Here is a 21,278-nt window from a genome sequence, read left to right on the forward strand (position 1 = left end):
CGGGGATTTGCTGAGCTCTTCACCAAGACTACATCATGTTCCAGTTTCTCCCTTGGCCCAGTCCCGCTTCCTTCCCTTTGCTTCCACGGGTGGGTCCACAGAGCTCCCCCACTAATAACAATCCTGCATGCCATCTCCATCTCAGTGCCTACTTCCCCAGGAGCCCATTCTGCAACATTAGAAATAACGCCTGGACTTGTGATACCTGACATTCCACAACGTACATCTCATTGCTTTCTGATGAACTGGACCAGAGAAACTTAAAACTCCATGAACTATAAAATGTTAACACTGACATTGTTAGGCCAGTAGCGTTCCAGTGTGCAATGCCCATATCTTGTCTTTCCCATAACATTGACTCTCGTGAAGAGAGCTAATGGAATTGTAATCGGCTGCTTCTCATCTCCTGGTTCCCATTTGTTGGGTGAAGGAGGAAAGAGCAGAAATATGTGTGTTTGGGGCCAGATTGGGATGATAGAGAAGGAGGCCAGTTCAGAAAGGAAAGCCTGTGTATCATGGAATATTAATGAGTTGGGAGGGAGGGAGTGAGAAGTCAGTACAGGAAAGCAAATTATAAAAAGGATTTAGGAAATTACAGTCAGACATTTTTATAAGGAAAATCCCCTTACAAGCTGGCATTTCCCAGACACGGAATTATAGAATTACTGAAAAGATTGTTAATGTTTCTACTATTTAATCCTTAGGAGAGTAATTGAGTCCTTCCTCTGTGCCAACCCCCGTTTTACTGCCTCACCGATGATTTACATTGGTAGAATCTCCTGTTTCCTTTATCAACGAATCCTTGATGGGATTTTGTGGCTATAAACGTGCTACATAAAATGCTGATATGATAGATTTATCTTGAACGATAGGCTACAGATTAGCTGTTAAGAAATAGGTAGATTATTAGAACTGGATTAAAGCAACTAAAAGTACTGGAGATAAAAGCCCCCAAAACAGTTGAAAACATAAAAAGAAATATTTAAACAAACAGAGCTACATCACATTGGTGGTGTAAATTCAAAAGAGTTAATGACTCTCAGAACCTCCAAATTGGGTAGCAAATACTGTCAACTTGCTTGTGAGAGATGCAATTAATACAATCCTTTCTTTTATCTTTGAGTCAGTGTTCTAATTTCCCTGCAGGATCTGCCCATCCAGCTAAACTTGCTAAATATGAGGAAGGGGGCAAATCAACCCTTCATACGTATTCTGTACAGGTTTAGTTTCCACAGTGTCCGTGGAAGTTAGCTTTGCCAACTGCATCCGCAGACGGGAAAACTGAGGCCCAGAGAGTTTCGGGAGACAGTCATTTTGACCTAGGAAATCAAAACAGAAGTGGCGCGTGGCAGTGCTGGGATTTAAATCCCAGCCCCTCTGATAGCCAAGCCCATTCTGTAGAGTGCTGCCTGCCAGGAAAAGCTCACTGTAAGAGACAGTGCTCACACTCCACCAAAGGCTCTATCCTTCACAGGGATCTTGGGAAGAGGGAAAAGTTTGGGGTAGAGGAGGGAATGATTCTGCAAAGTATGTGTGTGTGTGTGTGTGTTTTATGGATACTGAGCCTCTGTTCATAGATAGTTGCTGTAAAGCCCTTGGAAGAGAGCCGCTAATAAGGCAGGAATCTGTTGCATCCTTCTGATGCAGCCACTGCCTGACTTAAACCACAGTCACCCCACATAGGCAGGCAGGAGAACTTCACTCAGAGTCTGGAGATCGAGAGCAGTCTCAGCCTTCTCACTGAGAAGCTGTGGGACCATGGCCAAGTGGCCTGACAGTCCTGATAGTCCCCCAGTGGTGGTTGAGATTTCAGAGTATGCAACCACTTGGACTGGTCTCTCGTCCAGCTTCACCGCTTACTAGCCATATGACTCTGGGAAAACGATTTCACTTCTCCGTCCCTCAGTTTCCTCATCTGTTAAATGAGTATAGGTGTATAGGTTCCTGCCTCATCATGCAGACTTATTGTGAAGAGTGAGTTGATAGACAGAAAACACTTAAAATGATGTGTGGCACATAGTAGGTGTTCTTTCAAGAGTTAACTATTTTCACTATGGTTTTCAAAGCGGAAATAATAATCTTTAGATTCGGGACTAATGGTAACAATAAATGAGCTACTTCTAAACTGTAAGAGAAAATCTATACATTACAGTATATACATAGGCTATGCAATCAAGCTATGCATGCTTGTGAATGTAAATATAACAAGTATAAATGTAACTCTGCAAGTATGTTATATGTGGCTGGTAGGTCCAAGCTTCTAATGTTTCCCCTGGTTACTTCTTCAGAGCATATCTAATTCTTTAGAGCTGCACACTAAGGGTTAGGGGCCTCTTGCACCCATGAAGCCCAGAACAATTTATTATGCTTTTCTCTGCCTTTGGAGTGCACTGGGTGTGAATATCTGGATGTTTATGGACCACACCAGTTTCTTTTCAGATTAGAAGGTATCTATTGGGGCTGGTGGGTTGGAAATGAAGAAACAGTTTCCTTTGTTAACTGAGTTTATCCAGCTTTAACAAATGACATAGGTGTTGGGAACGAATGAACCCCCCAAATATGAATGGAATAAATTTATGTAACTGTTAATGCATTTGTTTATTTAAACCTGTAGGAAACAAGCTAAACAAATTCAAGAGCAGCTGAAAGAACCACAAAATGGTAAAAACTACAGTCTCAAAGCATCCAGCACAATGGCAAAGTCAGAGAACTTGGTGAAGAATCATGTCCAGCTGCAGAGTGTAAGTGACCTGTCTATACATCTCTTCCCACATCCAAGTTCAGTGTTTCTAGTTCAGGGGTTTGGGGTGCTTGGGATCAGACATGTATATTTTTCAGGACTTTGCAGATTTCTCCTTAAGTTATTTTACTGTTCTCTGTGTGTATACATCTACGTGTACAGGATGAAACAGAGAATACTTAAATCTCAGCCCTTGATTACAACCTGCAATATAAATGCATCTCTGGAAGCAAAAAGAGCTCCAGTTGTTTGTTCCATAATGACTTATTACGTTCTTACTGTGTCAGAAATTGTGCTGGGCGCCAGGGATGCAATGCTTCCTACCTTAGGTAACTTATCTGTGGTAAGGGGCACAGACCCCAGAACAGAGGAGTATGTGAGCTGAGATGGTTGACACTGCATACGTTTGAGAGGAGACCAAAGAGAGGGAGGGAGACGGGGAGGTGCAACATTCATCATATAATCAAAGAGCAAAGGGCAAGAGGCTAGGGAAAAAAACAGAAAGTAAAACCATGGAATCTCGAGAATGCATAGTATATTCCAGCAACTCTAAGATAAGGGGTGCGAGAGAGGTCGAAGGTAAGACAGGTGGGAAGTGAGACTTGTATTCTCAGAGTCATTGCTTCCTAAGACCCGGCCTTAAACGGATACCAGAATTTGAAATGCAAGCTCTTTGAATCTTACATTCTTTCTAACGTTGTTTTAATCATTTCTGAGATAGATTGCAAAAACACTTAATTAAGGACAAGCACATATCATCTAAGACACACTGAAATATTTCTCTCAGGGTAGCACTTCTTTGCCCCTGTATAAGATTGCACATCCAAATTCCGAGATACAAAAGGAAAGAACAAAGACCATGGTATAAACCTAGGATTTGAGTATAATAGGCAATCACCCAGGACATATTCATGCCCCTCCCAATGCATAAATCACAGGGAATTTATACATCACTTGTGATTCTAAAAAATCATTACCCAAAAGTCACCATTATGCTATGCATAACAGATGTATTTAGATGTTTAATGTGGAATTCATAAATCGAATTGCTTCCCAGCCAAATTTTGTTAAACTTGTAATCATAGTTATGTGGGGACTGCTCTCTGAAACAGAGGGAATGCTTCTCCTAATGACTTTTGGGTATTATCTCACTGCCGTAAAACATAGGCAGAGGTGGAGGCTTTTAAGTCCATAGCAAGTGGACCTGTTGAAGATAAACAAAACTAGCCACAAGTTATAATAGTAAGGGCAGATTTTAATCCGTAAGACTATTGCATTATGGAAGAAGGTCCAGCATGAACTGAACTCAACTTCAGTTTGTACAGAGGTGACTGGTTGTTTTAAAGGGAGAATGAGGGGATGGCGGGGCGGGGTGTGTGTGTGTGTGTGTGTGTGGAGACAGTGGGGTCTTGACAGAGTAAGGGAAGTGAAGAATTACAGAGCTGGTCAGTGTGTATGCCAGTTGTGTCTGTTAGCCGGCAGTTACTTGAGTTTAGGACTCTGTACTTCCACAGAATGGGAGACACAGGTTCTTTCCTAATGATTATATTTCAAAGATGCAGCTTTCAGGTCCCTGAGAAAGAAACTCCCTTAGGAGTCTGTAGGAGTTATATATACATCTCAGAATGACAAAGGATGGTTTATAATTTTAAGTCCTTTTAAGGGTGGCCTTTCCTCAGGCATTGGCTAGAGCTAACAGCAAGTTCTTTTGTAGGCTTTGAGTTGTTTTTTTTTTTTAATGTTTTTTAATGTTTTTATTTATTTCTAGGAGAGAGAGAGACAGCGTGAGCAGGGGAGGGTCAGAGAGAGAGAGGGAGTCACTGACTGAAACAGGCTCCAGGCTCTGAGCTGGCAGTCAGCACAGAGCCCAATGCGGGGCTCGAACCCATGAACCGCAAGATCATGACCTAAGCGAAAGTCAGACGCTTAACGGACTAAGCCACCCAGGCGCCCCGAGTTTTTGTTTTTGTTTCTGTTTCTCCAGCAGGCATTTTAAGGAAGCTTAAGGCTATTCCAGGGGCAAAGCCTTGAACCATTAAAGACTATATTAGAGTTGACTCAAGTCTTTTAGTGTGGGGATGATTGAATGAAGTCATTTGTGCTGGGAATCTGAATTTTGATAGGCCAAAGATAACCCTAGGAGAAAAGAGGACTCAGAGGAGCCTGTCTAGAGTTTGGTCGGGAAGAGTCTCGGTCGGTCCCGATGGATTTTACAGGGATGCAGCCAGAGCACACACACAATTTTGTATCCTCCGTTTTCACCAAACAGATGATCAATAGCATTTTCTGTCTGCTATATCCTCTCCACAAACTCATTTGGGAGATAGCATTAATAGTCCACAAAGTGTCCACTTCACAGTGTCCTCATCCTTCCTCCTTGTAGACACATTCAAGTTCTTTCCTATTGTTTACTATTAAAAGAATATTAAAATAAACTCCTTACTCATAGGCTCCCCTACCCCTCATTTGACTGCAACTGTTAGGATTTGAATAAGAAGAAATTACAAAGTGTAGAGGTTCTGACACGTAAATGATCTTTGGGCACACTGGATTTCATTTTCTTTTTTTCTCTGTCTTCTCCCTTCTTCGGCCCACCCATATCCATAATTTTGTATATTGGCACAGGGAAGCAGAGGGTAGGCTCAACTGGATCATTCTCACAGGGCCCAAGATAAGATGTGGGAAAGTGTCTTTTTATATTTATCCTATTTTGGATAAGGAGAATATATAGGACATTTTTTTCCCCTGAGTTGCAGTGTGGTCAGTTAGGACAATACATTTCAAGGGATCATTGGTTTTAGATTGGGCTGGGAGTTCAGGCAGGGAATAGATAGGGGAGGGAGGCATTTAAGGACTCTGAAAAAGGAGGGTGAGATATACTGAAGAGACATATGAATGCTAGCCATAGCATTCTTCACTTTGCCAGCTTGGGCTCAAGGGACTGCCTAAGATGGTGCCTTTAACCACACTGGACTAGAATGAATAAGTTGCTTTCCCAAAGGCACATATCAAATTCAGTGCTGGAAATCAACATGGGTCACTAGCAGCTTTGTTATACTTTTGTCAACATTTCTTTTGCTATCGGAGAAAATGGTATTTTTTTCTAATTTACATTTAACTATTTGAGAGTGCAGTACAATCTCAGTCCATATATTTCTAGTCAAATTTCCAGTTTGATGAATTATGTCCATGCTGATATTCTTACTAGCAATTTTGTTGTAAGAATCAAATAACAATTTGACGGTAGTTTTTCATGTCATATGTTATGGGAGAAAACAGTAATGCAGAATATATATCAATAGTACATTGAAAAGGAACAGAAACTTTTAAGAATGTTTGCTTTCCTTCAATGTTATGTTTAAGATATATAAGGAGAAGTATATAAGGATATGTATACAGCTGGAGGCCAGGTAACTCTAGTCTTAGACCAAGCAGTAATCAGATGTATGGCTCAAAATTTCTGCATGAATAGTAAAAAGCAAATGTATTGAAGAAAATTTAATAAGGCAGTTTTTCTTTATAGGCCCATATTTTTTTCTTCTGGCAAGATCTATGAGGAAATACCAATGTCAATGTTAAAAGCAAACAATGATAAATGAAATCGTAATCATAATAGCAAATAACATGTATTGAGTACATACACAGAATAATACTAAATAATAGAAAGACATTGACTCACTTAGTCTTACAATGACTACTTAATTTACAACCACTGTGTGCAGAAGAGGAGAATGAGACTCAAAGCTTGAGAAAGTCCATCCCTGTCAGACCCCTAGTGAATAGCAGAAAGCCCATCTCACATCTTTATAACTCAGTGGTTTAACAGGGGGCAGTGTTGCCCCAGAGAACTTTCAGCAAAGGCTGGAAAGACTTTGGGCATTAAAACTTGAGAAGCATCTATGAGCAGAGGGCAAAAGTGCTGATAAATATTCCACAATGCACAGGATAGGTGCCCCCAAAAGAAAAATATCCTTCCCAAATGTCAAGGACAGTGAAGAAATCCAGAGTCCAAGCTCCAAGCTGCATGGTGTGTCTGTTAGGAAATTCTGAATCCCTAGTATAGGAGTTTTGTTGTTTTTTTTTAATTTTTTTTTTAAAATGTTGTATTTATTTCTAGGAGAGAGAGAGAGACAGCGTGAGCAGGGGAGGGTCAGAGAGAGAGGGAGTCACAGACTGAAGCAGGCTCCAGGCTCCGAGCTGGCAGTCAGCACAGAGCCCGACGCGGGGCTCGAACCCACGAACCGCGAGATCATGACCTAAGCAAAAGTCGGACGCTTAACCGACTAAGCCACCCAGGCGCCCCCCTAGTATAGGAGTTCTATGGTTATTTCTACCACACAAAGGGTGAATGGGTTGTACAGGTACACTACAGTACTTGGAAGGAAATTTTAGAATAGGACACCATATCTGGCAAATCTGTCTTTATTTTTTCTCGAATCCCAGGTTAACTACTTGAAATTCTTTGCAAATTGCAGTGTTTAACAAATGAATTGCAATTGCGTGTGTCTGGCATTCCCTTAAATTCTTTAAACGTTCATGGGGAAGGGTTTCACTTTACAGTCATTTCACAAGATGTGAAACACCTAATGCAGGGAAGCAACAGCATACTCTGAAATCACTTGACTCAGAGGCTGCAGTACTAGACGTGGCAGTGCCTTAGAAGCATCTAGTACCTTACCATCATTTACAAAATGAAGTACTTGTGACTCAAGAGAGATGAACTGACCTCATTTAACTGGGTCCTGGATGAGAGAGAGAGCGAGAGAGCGAGCGAAGGAGCATTATAACCTCTAGACTGGGCAAGGAGTAACACTTCTCAGCCTGATTCAGGGATTAGAAAACTAAGTCATTAAAAGAGAGATTATCCATTCTTCTCTCTTAAAATCAAGAGAAAAGGTATGGAAGTGAAAAGTAAGGGACTAAAATTATGTATCCCTATCCACCCTTTTTTCAATAACCATCTTAGGAAAGATAGGTTTATGGGAAGAACATTCAATGAGGAAGAACTGAAAGATAATATTTGCATCCATAAGGAGAATAAAAATTTAATGCCTAACACTGGCTTGATAATTGGTAGAGGGAGGTGTCCATTTGTCCTGTAATACTTATTGAACACTTCTCTATGCTGTGCACTGAATGAAGAGCTTAAAATAATACAAACAGAAGAGATGACTCTTTCCCTCAAGGAGCTCACAGGATAGTGGTAGAAAGAAGTATGTAAGCATATACAGAACTTTGTCTATGATGTGGACACATTAAGTCAAAGTGCTATCAAAAAATGGAAAAGGGTATCTGAAATTGTCTGGGGCATAATAAATCCCTCCCCAAATAAGTGACATATGCCCAGAGTCTTAGGAGTGAGTTGAAGTTCATTGGATAGTTTGAAGGGGATTGGTCAGAAGAGGTAATTTCTTTATAGCATGAATCAAAGTTAAGTTAGAATAGTTCGAGTCTAAAACCTGATCTCTTGTTTTAAATATCAAATTCTAACTTACTGATTCACTACAGATTCATACACTCACCTATTCAAATATACATTACATATTTCATAAGGACCAGGCACTGCATTAAGGACAATGTATATAATGATGATGCAAAATTACAATGCCCTTACTGATTACTGTAAGTGATAGATACTAATCAATTAATCCCACAAACTAATGTGCCAAGGCTTCCTTCTAGTCAAGAGTGAACAGTCCCAGTAGAGTTTATAGAAGGTGGGTCTGAGAGCTGACCTGACAATATGGAAGTAGCAAGGAGCTCTCTCAGAAGAGAGAATGATAATGACATGTGCTCAGTTCATCTGGCTGAAAGAAGCACTTGGTTGAGGTAGGATCGTGGGTAGTAGGTGGTTGGGGGTGAGGAGGAGTGTTCGATGTGCCCAGTGTGTGCAAAGAGTGTTTCCATGGAAATGGGTTGAAGTTTGACTGCAATCGGTATAGCTCTTCCTCCTTGGGATATGGTGCAGAAATTCCCAGCATGGCAACTGGAGTCAAATTGCTTTTAATTGCATTAGAAATCACACTTTAAAATATACCATAACTAACTGTTTGTTTTCACCATGCTCTGGGCTAACTAAGTCAGAGATCTAGTGAGGAACTTTTTGACACAGACATAGATAAGCTGGGAGCAATGCGGAGAGACAGACACTTAAAACCCTTTGAAAATATCCTCCTTCCTGCCTTTATTGCCTGGGGTTCCAGACCAGGTGATTATCAGCTCTGTCATCATTGCTTTCCAACACAGACACGCTTTTATTTAACCTTCTGACTCCTGCTGCGTGCATTGGGCAGACCTGGAAACAACATCGTTGCTCTACTTCCAACATGCGCTTGCTTCATTTGACAGGTCTATTGATTTCAGCGCACCATCAACAATGTGTCAGGAGCAAGGCAGGTGAGGGTGCAAACAGTGGAAGTCCTCAGCACCCAGAAGCACCCACAAGGCAGGCTTTCAAGAAAGCCAGTCGGGATGAGTGCTTCCCTAAGAGATAACAGGATTGACAGGAGCCTCCGTGCATGTTTTTTTTCAATTAATTTTTTTAACATTTATTTATTTTTGAGAGACAAGCACAAGTTGGGGAGGGGCAGAGAGAGAATGAGACGCAGAATCTGAAGTAGGCTTCAGGCTCCGAGCTGTCAGCAGAGCACAAAAGCCCGACATGGGGCTTGAACTCACAAGCCATGAGATCATGACCTGAGCCAAAGTCAGAATCTTAACCAACTGAGCCACCCAGGAGCTCCTCTATGCATGTTTAAAAGGAAATTGTTTCAGCTCATGTTGAAAGGACTAGTGAATGGATTGAGGCATCTCCTTATTAAGTATTAAAGTGACATGTTGTACATTATACTGAATGAGATTTTAACAAAACATGTATAGGCACAAAAAGTCAAGATCCGCATGAGCATAAGGAAAGAACAGGAATCAACTACCATTCTTTGTAACATTGTACAGAAATATTAATGGAAAGAACCAGAGAGGCAGCTTTTTGGTGATATTATCTGATGGATAAAATTATGCAGACCATAACTCCGCCCAGGGATGGAAGTGTATAAATTTTGGAAGGAGCCATAATAAATGCTTTCAGCATAGAGCATAAAATGTCCAAAGGCTATAATCCTGGTCAGTTAAGCTACTTTTAAGGAGTTTGGTGCAGACAACTGTTTTGCTGAGTGGATTATACACCCTGAGGGCCTTTAGCTGAAAATAAAGGGAGACTCAGTCCCTAATTCTCCTCCTCTTCCTCCTCCTCCCCACCCCTTCTTCTTCTCTCATGTGTATCTTTTGCTTTTTTAAAACCTCTTTTATTTTTTATTTTTAAGGTAGATTTTACTTTTTAGGACAGTTTGAGATTTACAGAAAATTGCAGAAATAGTACAATGAGTTCCCATATACCCTGTACTCAGGTTTTCCTATTAATATTGTACATCTGCATGGTACATTTGTTAAAGTTAATGAACCCACAGACATGCGTGGTTATTAACTCATATCCATAGTCTATTCAGATGTCCAGTTTTTACTTAATTGCCTTTGTTCCAAGTTTTCATCCAGGATGCCACATTACATTTAGTTGCCATATGTTGTTAGGCTCCTCTTGGCTGTGACAGTTTGTCAGATTTTCCTTGTTTTAGTGGCTTTGACGGTTTTTAAGAGTACTGGTCAAGTATTGTGTAGGATGCTCCTCTACCGGCATTAGTTTGATATTTTCCTCATGATTAGATTGGAGCTATGGGGTGTGAGGAGAAAGACAACAGATATAAAGTGCCAAATCATCACTCATTATCTAAAGCGCACATTATCAATATGACGTAATCTCTGTTGGCAATTCCGTTGTCCTCTGAGGTAATAATTCCTAGGAGTCTCCAGTGTGATGTTACTCTCCCTCCCCTTTCTATCGAGTCCTCTTTCGAAGGAAGTGACTCTGTGTAGCCCACACTTAAAGAGTAGTGCTCCCCCTTTGTGAAGGTAGAGTATCTACATACATTGTGTGGAATGCTACTGCAAAGAGTATCTCTTGTTCCTCTATTATATGTATATTCCATCATTTATCTAAGAGTCTGAACTTATGGATACTTATTTTATACTTAGAGTTATAATTCAATAAATACTTTTTTTCTTATTTTAGATCAACTTCTCCCAGATTCAGTTGGTACCTGTGTCCTTTTGATATGTTTGATCATTTCAGTGTAGGTTTTTTAGAGGTTTTGGTTCCAAGTATGTCCTTTCTTCTAGGCCCTCTCATCAGAAAGATCAAAGCTATATCTATCAAGCAGAAAGTGCTTATGTGCAGTAGTTTTGCCTTTAGTCTATAGATTCTACTCATTTCCAAAGTTACTTGGGGCAGCACACCCCTGATACCCAGCTTCCACTAAAGTTCTTTCATATGTTTGTAATACAGTTCATTTCCCTTAGTAGTGTAGGCCTTCCTGGGATCTCCAGATCTCCTAAATGATACTTATTTTGTTAAGAGAGAGATTTCTTTAATAGTTATAGGGCAATTAAACTTGCCTATTTCCCTTTGTGTGAACTTTGATGACATGTGTCTTTCAAAGAACTGGTCCATTCCAACAATATATCACATTTGAGGGCATAGAGTTATTCATAGAGTTCCTTTATATTAACCTTTTTCGTCTGTGGGAATAGTAGTGATGGCCTTTCTTTCACTTCTGTTATTGAAAATATTTTCTTTTCTTTTTATAGTATACTTACTTACTTATTTATTTAGAGAGCATGTGAGGAAGGGGCTGAGAGAAAGGAAGAGAGAGAACCCCAAGCAGGTTCCACAGCACCAGTGCAGAGTCTGATGCAGGGCTCGAACCCATGAACTCTGAGATCACAACATGAGCCAAAGTTTGATGCTTAACTGACTGAGCTACCCAGGCATCCCCCCTTTTTTTTTTCTTTTTTTCTGGGTTAGACTGACCAGAAGTTTATCAATGTTATTGATCATTTCAAAGAATCAGTTTTGCTTTTGTAGATTTTCTCTATAGTTTTCCTGTTTTCAATTTTATTAATTTCTTCTCTAACTTCTATTATTTCCCTTCTGCTTGTTTCAGTTTTAAATTACTCTTCTTCTTCTGGCTTCCTATGGTGGAAATTCAGATTACTAATTTTAGATACTTCTTCTTTTCAAATATAAGGCTTTAATGTTGTAATTGTATCTCTAATCACTGCTTCCATTACCTCCCACAACTTTTGATAAGTTGTATTTTCATTTTCAATTAGTTAAAAATATCTTAAAATTTATCTTGTTACATTTTCTTTGATCTTTCTGTTATTTACAAGTATGTGGTTTAATATCCAAATAGTTTTTGGATTTTTGGTCTTTTCCCTATTGATTTCTAGCTTAATTTCAATATGGTCTGAGAAACTGCTTTTTATGATTTCAATTTTTTTTTAATTTCTTAAGATGTATTTGATGGCCAAGAATGTGATTTATCTGGATGTTTCATGTGAGCTCAAAAACTGTGTAGTCTGCTGTTTTAGAAGTATTTTATGAATATCAATTAGATGCAGTTGATTGAAAGTGTCATGTGTCTCAACTATATCCTTAATGATTTTCTGCCTGCTAAATCTGTCAGTTACTGATAGACGAATGTTGAGATCTCCAAGTATAATAGTGAATTTATTGAATGTCTGTTTCTCCTTGAGCTTCTATCAGTTTTTGCCTTATGTATTCTGATGCTCTGTTGCTAGGTGTATAAATATTAAGAACTGTTTTATCTTCTTGGAGAACTGTCCCCTTTATCATTAGGTAAATGATACTTTTTAAACTTTTTTTGTCCCTAATACTTTTCCTTATTCTGAAGTCTTCTTTGTCTGGTATTATTGTACCTACTCTAGCTTTCTTTTGATCAGTGTTAGTACAACATATTTTTACCTTCTCTCTTACTTTTATCTGATGTGTATATTTATATTTAAAGTGGGTTTCTTGTAGATCACAGACAGTTGAGTTTTGTTTTTCCATACAGACTTTTAATCTCTGTTTTTTAATTGATGTATTTAAACCATTCATATTTCAAGTGATTAATGATATAGTTCAATTAATATCTTCCATATTGATAACTGTTTTCAATTCTGTGCACCTATTCTTGATTTCTTTTGTTCTTTTCTATTTCTTCCTTCTGTGGTTTTAGTTATTTAGTATAATTCCATTTGTTCTCCTCTCCTAACAATTATACTTCTTTTTATATAATTTGTTAGTGGTTACCCAAGATTTGACAATATAGATTTACAATTAATCTAAGTCCACTTTCCACTTCATGGTTCATCCAAGTATTTTATAAGAGAGTATCCTCAATTGCCTTCTCCTATTCTTTATAAAATTGCTTTCAATCAATTTGTGTATATAACATATCCACAATATATTATTATTATTTTGAACATTTTTCTATTGGATCTTTAATAAGAAGAAAAATAAAATATTTTAATTTACTTTTTTATAACTTCTCTAGCATTTTTCCTTCTTTATGTAGATCTGAGTTTCTGACCTATGTAATTTTGTTTCTCCTTGAAGAGCTTCTCTGAAGGTCTACTGGTGATGAAATGCCTGATTTTTGTTTGTTAGTTGGTCTAAGAAAGTCTTTATTTCTCCTTTATTTTTGAAGGACAATTTAACCAGAGGTATATTTTCAGTTCGGTGTTTCTTTTTTTTTTTTTTTTTTCTTAATTTGAGAGAGAGAGAGAGAGAGAGAGAGTGAGAGAGAGAGTGAGAGAGAGAGGGAAGGAGAGAGGGAGGGAGGGAGGGAGAAAGAAGAGAGCTCACAAACAGGGGACAGGTAGAGAGGGTGGGGGAGAGAGACAGTCCCAAGGAGCCTGGCTTGGGGCTCATTTCCAGGACCTTGGGGTCATGACCTGAGCCAAAATCAAAGAGTCTGACACTCAACTAACTGAGCCAACCATGAGCCCCTGTTTCTTTCTTTTAACACTTTAAGTATTTTACTCTTGTCTTTTCTTGTTTGAATGAATTCTGGTTAGAATTCCACTTAGAAAAACTATCTTTTTCTTCTATAAACAAGGTGGGTTTTTTTCTTTTTTTTTGGCTTTGTTTTCAGCATTTTATCTGTTATTTTTTCATTTCTTTACTTCTTTTTCTTTCCTTTAAAAAATACGGTTTGAATATGATAGGCTATGATTTAGATTTTTTTGGTATTTATTTTGTATGTGTTTTGGTATTCTGTGAGCTGCTTGTATCTATGGTTTGAGTCTGTCAATAATTTTGGAAAGCTATCGGTCACTATTCCTTCAAATCTTTTTCCTGCTTCATTTTTTTCCTTCTCTTTCAGGAACTCCAATTATGCATATGTTATACCATTTAAAATTATTCAACAGTTATCAGTATTATCATTTAATGTTTCCTTTCTTCCTTTTTTTAATACTCAGTATTTGTTTTGTGTTTCATGTCAGGAAGTTTCTATTGATTAATAGTCAAGCTCCCTTGATTCTTTCCTCAATTGTGTCCAATCTAATGATGAGCCTATCAAGTGCATTCATCACTTACACTACAGTATTTTTTTATTTCTAGACTTACTTTTGAATATTTCATAGAGTTTCATCTCTCCACTTACACTACTCATCTGTTCTTGCATGCTGTCTACCTTTCCTTTCACAACCCTAAGCATATTTATCATGCTTATTTTAAATTCCATGTCTGATGGAATGGTATCTGATTCAGTTCTGGTGCTTACTTTGTCTCTTCAGACTTCATTTTTTAAAAATATATGTATATTCTAGTATATCTTTAAATTTTATTGTTAAAAGGTAAACATGATACATTGGGTAACCCTGAGGTAAATAGATGATTAGTGTAGGCTCTATGTTAATTTGGATATCAGCTGGATTTAATTTAATCTTTGCTTTAGCTGTATATGTCAGGGGCTTTAAAATTAGCTAGTGTCTTTTGTTTATTAGCTTGTTTTTAGTCATGTGTTTGGGTTCTCCTAAGAACTCCTACTCAAATAGAGTGTGTGTCTTATAACTTTTCAGCTATAATCTTCTATTATTACAGAAGAGTCCTACTGATGTGGTGTTTAGGAGTGGTGGAGGGAAACTCATCTATAACCTTATGATTCTATTTCACTCTTTTATTGGGCTATGACCATGAGAAGTGTTTGTTTACTTTTTTCCCCCTTATGTGAGACAGGAAGGTTACAGGAGGGTGAAATCAGGGGAAAACTCTCCCCTCACATGAGATAACACTCTGATAATGTCTTTTTTTCATGGAGAAACAGGCATTTCAAAATGATTATTTTCCCCCTTCCCATGTCAGAAACATGAGATCTTTTCTTTTCTCTTTTCCTTCCTTCCTTCCTTTCTTTTCTCTTTTCCTTCCTTCCTTCCCTTTCCTCTTTTCTTTCTTTCTTTCTCTTTCTTTCTTTCTTTTTCTTCCTTCCTTCCTTCCTTTCTCTCTCTCTCTCTCTCTCTCTTTTTTTCTTCTTTGTTGTGAGCATTTTTCATAGTTCCTGAAGATAAAACCCATGAAAGTGTGGGAACTCCCCCAAAACTACAGTTATTACATGATTCTTCTACTAATTACTCTAGTTCACATACAGATTTCATCAACTTATCAAAGTTACTACTGAAGTGTTCCTACCAATTTATGGTTCTGGCAGGTTCTGCTATAGTTAAGTTGATCTTGACCATGGTTCTTGTATTGTCTTGTCTGTCCAGGTTTCAGAGTTGTGGTTTGCCCTGCAACTTCAATTACTGAGTGGATATAAGAACAGTCATTGATTTTCAATTTGCTCAGCTTTTTTCTTCTTGTAGGGATATGAATGACAATTTTTAAGCTCTTTACTTGTCAGAACTGTAAACTGGAAGATATCTCTAAATTCATTTGAACCAACATGTATAGAATATTAGTTTGAAGGAGTACCAAATTATTTGTATATTTTTTAGTGTTCCCACCTGTCTCAACCAACCCTGGATAGGAATACAGCAACTAAACCTGAATCCCATGTTAAAGGCAGACACTAAAATGAAGAAGATTCTGATAAAGTCTGTGTGAGAGAGGAAAATCCAAAATAATAAATTTTGAAAATAAATTTGTGTTAATGGACCAAAATAGTACAGTTGAAAGCAACTGTATAACAATAATGCAAGCATTTGAAAGAAAAGATCTAGAACATAGTATCTATTATAGATACTATGATTAAGCAAAACAGATAAGAGGTTGATCCTATTCAAAACTTTCATTAAGGGTTTTGAAAAAGAGCCTTTTAGTTTTCATGATCAAAAATCTTATTCAAAGCAGAGGCTACATGACTCTCATATGTTTATTGCAGCATTATTTACAATAGGCAAATTATGGAAGCAGCCCAAGTGTCCATCCATAGATGAATGGATAAAGAGAAGATGAGGTATACACACACACACACACACACACACACACACCCTGGAATATTATTCAGCCATAAAAAAAGAATGAAATCTTGTCACTTGCAATGATGTGGATAGAGCTGGAGAGTATAATACTAATCAAAATAAGTCAGAGAAAGGCAAATACAATCGATTATTCTCATATGTGGAATTTATTAAACAAAATAAACAAACAAAGGAAATAAAGGAGGCAAACCAAAAAACAGATTCTCTGGAACAAACAGATGGTTACCAGAGGGGAGGTTGGTGCTGTATGGATGAAATAGGTGATGGGATTAAGAGCACACTTACCTTGATGAGTTCTGAGTAATGCAGGGAACTGTTGAATCACTATATTGCACCCTTGAAACTAATATAACACTGTATTTTAACTACACTGGAAAATAAAATAAAAACCAGTTGGACTTTCACACATCCCTCCAAAAGGCAGAGGCTCTGAACTCATGGCCCCAACACATAATTAGGCTGATTGGCATACATTGCTTTACAAAAATGAATTTCTTGCTGACTTTTAATGACTCAGTGATTTCTCTAGAAAATCTAGATGCTCCAGAAACACTTGGTTGATATTAATCTCACAGATCTCTGCAGGAGCACACACTTACCTTGTCCCATTTGCCACAGATATCTCTAGATTGTCACACTTATTTCTGTAGCTGAGTCTTCCAAGCAAGTTTGTCTCCTAAATGAATTTATTAGAAGTTGGGATTAAAGAACAAACAAACAAACAAGGCCCTAGTCAGTATTTTATAAAACCTGAAAGTCACATAGAAAGTCACAGTGTTGGTTACATTCCAGTAACAGGTCTATTCAATTCACTTTTCCCATGGATGGCTTGTAATAATTAACATTCATCAGTCAATAAAAAAGCACACATAAAGGTATTTACATCATTTTTCTGATCTTCATAAATTTGGATTATTGATAATAACTACCTTTTCCTAATTTTCTCCATATCTTTTTATTCTGTGTCAACTTACTCCATTTTGCAAAAAGTCTGACCAACTTCTCTAAATCCATTTTGTAGATTATGATTCAAGACATGGTTATTACTGCCACTATGTGGCTTGTTTTGGAAGTACTTAAAAGAAAACATTTAGAGATTGCCATCTTAAGGTTAGTTATATAACCTTGACATTTTGTCTAATTTCAATAGCCCATATCTACTGATACACTTTTCCCCAAGGAAAACGCCCAGCTAATAGTATATTTTCCTTTTTTTATTTCATCTGCCATCTGTGTGGTTGCATGGGAAACACACAGAAATGCGAACACACACAGAAATATGTATGTACATGTGCATACAAAATCTCTATATGTTTGCATGTATATACACACACACACACACAAAGCTAAATATATGTATATATACATATATATATACTTACAATATATGTATATCTGCTGCATTGTCCTTATTTATGCAAATGATTGCATAGTTTGCATAGTTGTTTTTTTTTTAATGTTTATTTTTGAGAGAAAGAGAGAGACAAAGCATGACTGGGGGAAGGGCGGAGAAAGGAGGAGACACAGAATCTGAAGCAGGTTCCTGGCTCTGAGCAGTTAGCACAGAGGCTCTGAACTGTTAGCACAGAGCCCGACACAGGGCTTGAACTTGTGAACCACAAGATCATGACCTGAGCTCAAGTCAGACACTTAACCGACTGAGCCACCCAGGAGCGCCTAATGCATACTTTTTTGTACCTTGATTTTATTCTTTTCAATAGTTGTATAGTTTTTATTTGTGGGTATATCTATTGTTTCTGTTTTTCTTTTATGTTTGTTTTCTGTTTTGTTATTAAAAACTGCGAAAGAAAGAAAGGGAAAGAAAGAAAGGGAAGGAAGGAAGGAAGGAAAGAGAGAGAGAGAGATAAAGGGAGAAAGAGAGAAAGAAAGAAAGAAAGAAAATGGGGTACCTGGGCGGCTCAGTTGACTGAGCATCCAACTTTGATTTCGGCTTAGGTCATGGTCTCATGATTTATGAGATCAAGCCCCACATCAGGCTCTGCACTGACAGCATGGAGCCTTCTCGGAATTCTCTCTCTCTTCTCTCTCTGCCCCTCCCCTGCTCACACTCTCTCTCAAAATAAATAAATAAACTTAGAAAAAAGAAAATAAACTTTAAAAAAGGAAAAATTGTACCACTCACATATTGTAGTGATATCATTTTGAACTTTCATAATTTTACTAATGGTAAATCCTAGAAGTAATATTCTAGATTAAAGAATGTATATTTAATATTTTGGGACACATTTGTAATTTGTATCCCAACATATTTGCACCAGCTCTATTTTTCTTGAATCTGTAAGTTTATTAGATCTTCTTGAAATTAATTTCTCTATTCTGATTTTTATCCCTTTACAAAATGTGTGCACTTGTACACCTTTCATATGTATATTGCACATCTGTCTTAATTGTTCTGTCAAATTCTTGTTCATACATACATTATATATGAATATCCAGATTTTGAAATTTTCCCTGGATTGGTTATTATTTTAAAAATGTNCATTTAAAAAAATTTAAAAAATAAAAATAAAAATGTCATTTCTTGGGATACTTTTTGTGTGGAGTTTCTGGAAGAGAAGCCCTGCTGGCCCTTGTTGCTTGTTCAAGTGCTGTGTGTCCAGAGAATATTAAACTTGACAATTTGCTGCCTGGTTGAGACGACATGTGATGGTTTCCTTGGGACAAAAAGTTTTTCATAATGGGTCACCTCTATAGGTTTTCCTAAAGGTTCCTGAGCCTTGTATGTCAAAGGTGAAACCAAGGCTTAATAACTATAAAGAGTGAAATGCTTTTAAATTTCTCTTGTTAAACATGGTAATTACTTGGTAAAGGCTGATGGAGGGGAATGGTAGAGGATGGTGGACAGATACTCTGAATCAATATTTTCCATAATTCTGAGAATTTTCTGGGGTTCACTCAATCAGCATTTATTGAGTTCCTACTACTAATAGTCCAGCTACTAATGAATTTTTTGTGTGTATAAAATGTACATTGAATAAAAAATACTTGTGTTCCTGCCTGTCAGGCAGTGTGCCATGAGTGTAGATTGAAATGAGAAGACATATTTAAAATTCTAAGCTGAAGAACCCTCCTGGATGGACCTTATCTAAGCACAGAGTGTTTGGAGGGAGGGCAGAGACCATACTCCGTGTGTGAGAAATGGGGTGCAAATGATTTCTCTATCATTCTCCTGATCGGGTGCCTGGTGGACAAGTCACTGGCAAGTTCAGCAACTTTTCCATATCTAGCTATGGTTTTATAGGCCCTCCGCTTATAACTTACCCTCCAGCTCAACTCTGTGCATGTGGTTTCCCACAGTATTCAAAGGCGGAAAGGCATCCTGTGACTGCATTGGAGAAAATGATGGAGTCAAGTTTTGCCGGCCCCCAGTCATTCCCAGAGGTCCCTTCTCCTGACAGAGGAAGCCAATCTGTCAAACACCACAGGTACAGGTAGTTACTCATGGTGGGAATGGGCACGTTCACACTATGTATTACACTGGACGACACATGCCAAGAAATGGTGATCTTATTCAGGAGAGATGATTGTTCTTGCTTCTCCTGTAGTTCTCCATGGAGTGGATGCTCAAGCAGCTCACGGCAGGTAAACCAAAGATAACATCAGGCAGCAATGTCCCTGTAAGAAGCCTGAAGTAACTATTAACAACACCCATCAAAGCTGCAGACACAGACCAGTGAATGAAACAATTGCATTCTGAAAACTATTAAAACATGACTTTTCCTAGCCTGCCTTATCACCATCTGCAAATTTAATGACTAATTCTTCCCTAGGAAGCTGATGTGACACACTCCAGGTCTTTCAACATGGTTCTTACACAAAGAAAGCCTTTCAGGGAGAGGATTCCCTTGGCAGATCTTAACCTGGGTTTATAAGATCTGTTATCAATGGGGTGAATCTCCTTTGCAAGCTGACCATAGAAGTTGGGCTGTTTGGGGAAAAAAGCCCAAAATAAAGTTATCTTATCAATTGCATAACATTCTGAGGCCAAACAAGTTCTTCAGCCTCTTCCAGTCCCATGCATCATTTTACATACAAGAATCTGAAAATGGAAAGTCTTTGCTCTATACCAAGTGCCCAAGTTTGGGACTAATGCTATATTTACATGCAACTGAATCTACAGCCTCAGTCTTTGTGGAAGTTGTGGAATGATTTAAGCATCCATTTCTTAGTGAGAAGTATAGTATTTTAAATTTTTAAATATATATATATATATATGAAAAGATTAAATTTAAGAAAAGGATNATAAGGTAAAAAATAATAGTCACTTATCATGGTGAGCATTGAGTAATGTATAGAATTGTTGAATCACTATGTTGTATTCCTGAAACTGATATAACATTGCATATCAACTATACATTAACAAAAACTAAAAAAAAAAAAAAATTTTCCCAGCAATGACAGATAAATATTGTTGACACTTCTTTTTCACATATCTATTCAATGTTTTGAAAACCTCCATGACAGAAACACGCATTATACAAGGAAACTATCTTCTTCCTTGACTCTCAATGAGTCCCCTAAAAAAGGATTTTTCTTGAAGCTGGCCACATTTACTGGGAGGTTTTCAGTCACTCTTGATACTAATCCTCATTATTGGATGGTGATTTTTTTTTTCTTATTCTACAAGAGTAGAGACTGAGATACCAAAGTTTTGCTAAGTCTTTTTTAATGGTTTAAATATTTTCAACTTGGAATTGAAATATGTTTGGCTATTGGATAATTGCTTTTATTAACTACCAGTTGTGGTTTATATCAATTGAGGCATTTGCAGATATTCCCCTGTTAAAAGAGCATATTAGTTCACTGGATCTAATGGAAGTTCTTTAATTAGAAAAATAAGTCCAAAATTACCAGCCTTTTATAAGATGGATATTTTCTCTAAAACAACATTTCTCCTGCTGATTATAACACATGTTGAAGTGGTGTTCCAGCCAGCTGAGTAAAATAATTATGTATAATATTACTCTAGTACTATATTATGCCATCAATGTTTTAAAGTTGAAATGAAAAAGAATTACAGTTTCTAATGTATTTGAGCTGCAAATACCCTACCCGTACTCCTTGTCTGTTGGCAAACCCTCGTCTTCAATTTGGCTTCTATAATATTTCTAGGAAAGACTCACAAATTAACTAA

General features: G+C 37.6%; 1 protein-coding gene across 1 annotated transcript in view; it reads left to right on the plus strand.

Moving 5' to 3' along the window:
- The window catches only part of NRG3 (neuregulin 3), a gene marked incomplete at its 5' end in the record, with an annotated part of 1,038,127 nt that overhangs the window by 1,006,279 nt on the left and 10,570 nt on the right, over positions 1-21,278 (plus strand). Inside the window, 2 exons of the mRNA XM_077746451.1 lie at positions 2,615-2,741; positions 19,442-19,569. Coding sequence (XP_077602577.1) covers positions 2,615-2,741; positions 19,442-19,569 — 255 coding nt within the window. The remainder of the gene's footprint in view (positions 1-2,614; positions 2,742-19,441; positions 19,570-21,278) is intronic.

The sequence above is a fragment of the Crocuta crocuta genome, unplaced genomic scaffold, assembly GCF_008692635.1.
Source record: "Crocuta crocuta isolate KB4526 unplaced genomic scaffold, BGI_CrCroc_1.0 scaffold28, whole genome shotgun sequence".
NCBI classification, from domain to species: domain Eukaryota; kingdom Metazoa; phylum Chordata; class Mammalia; order Carnivora; family Hyaenidae; genus Crocuta; species Crocuta crocuta.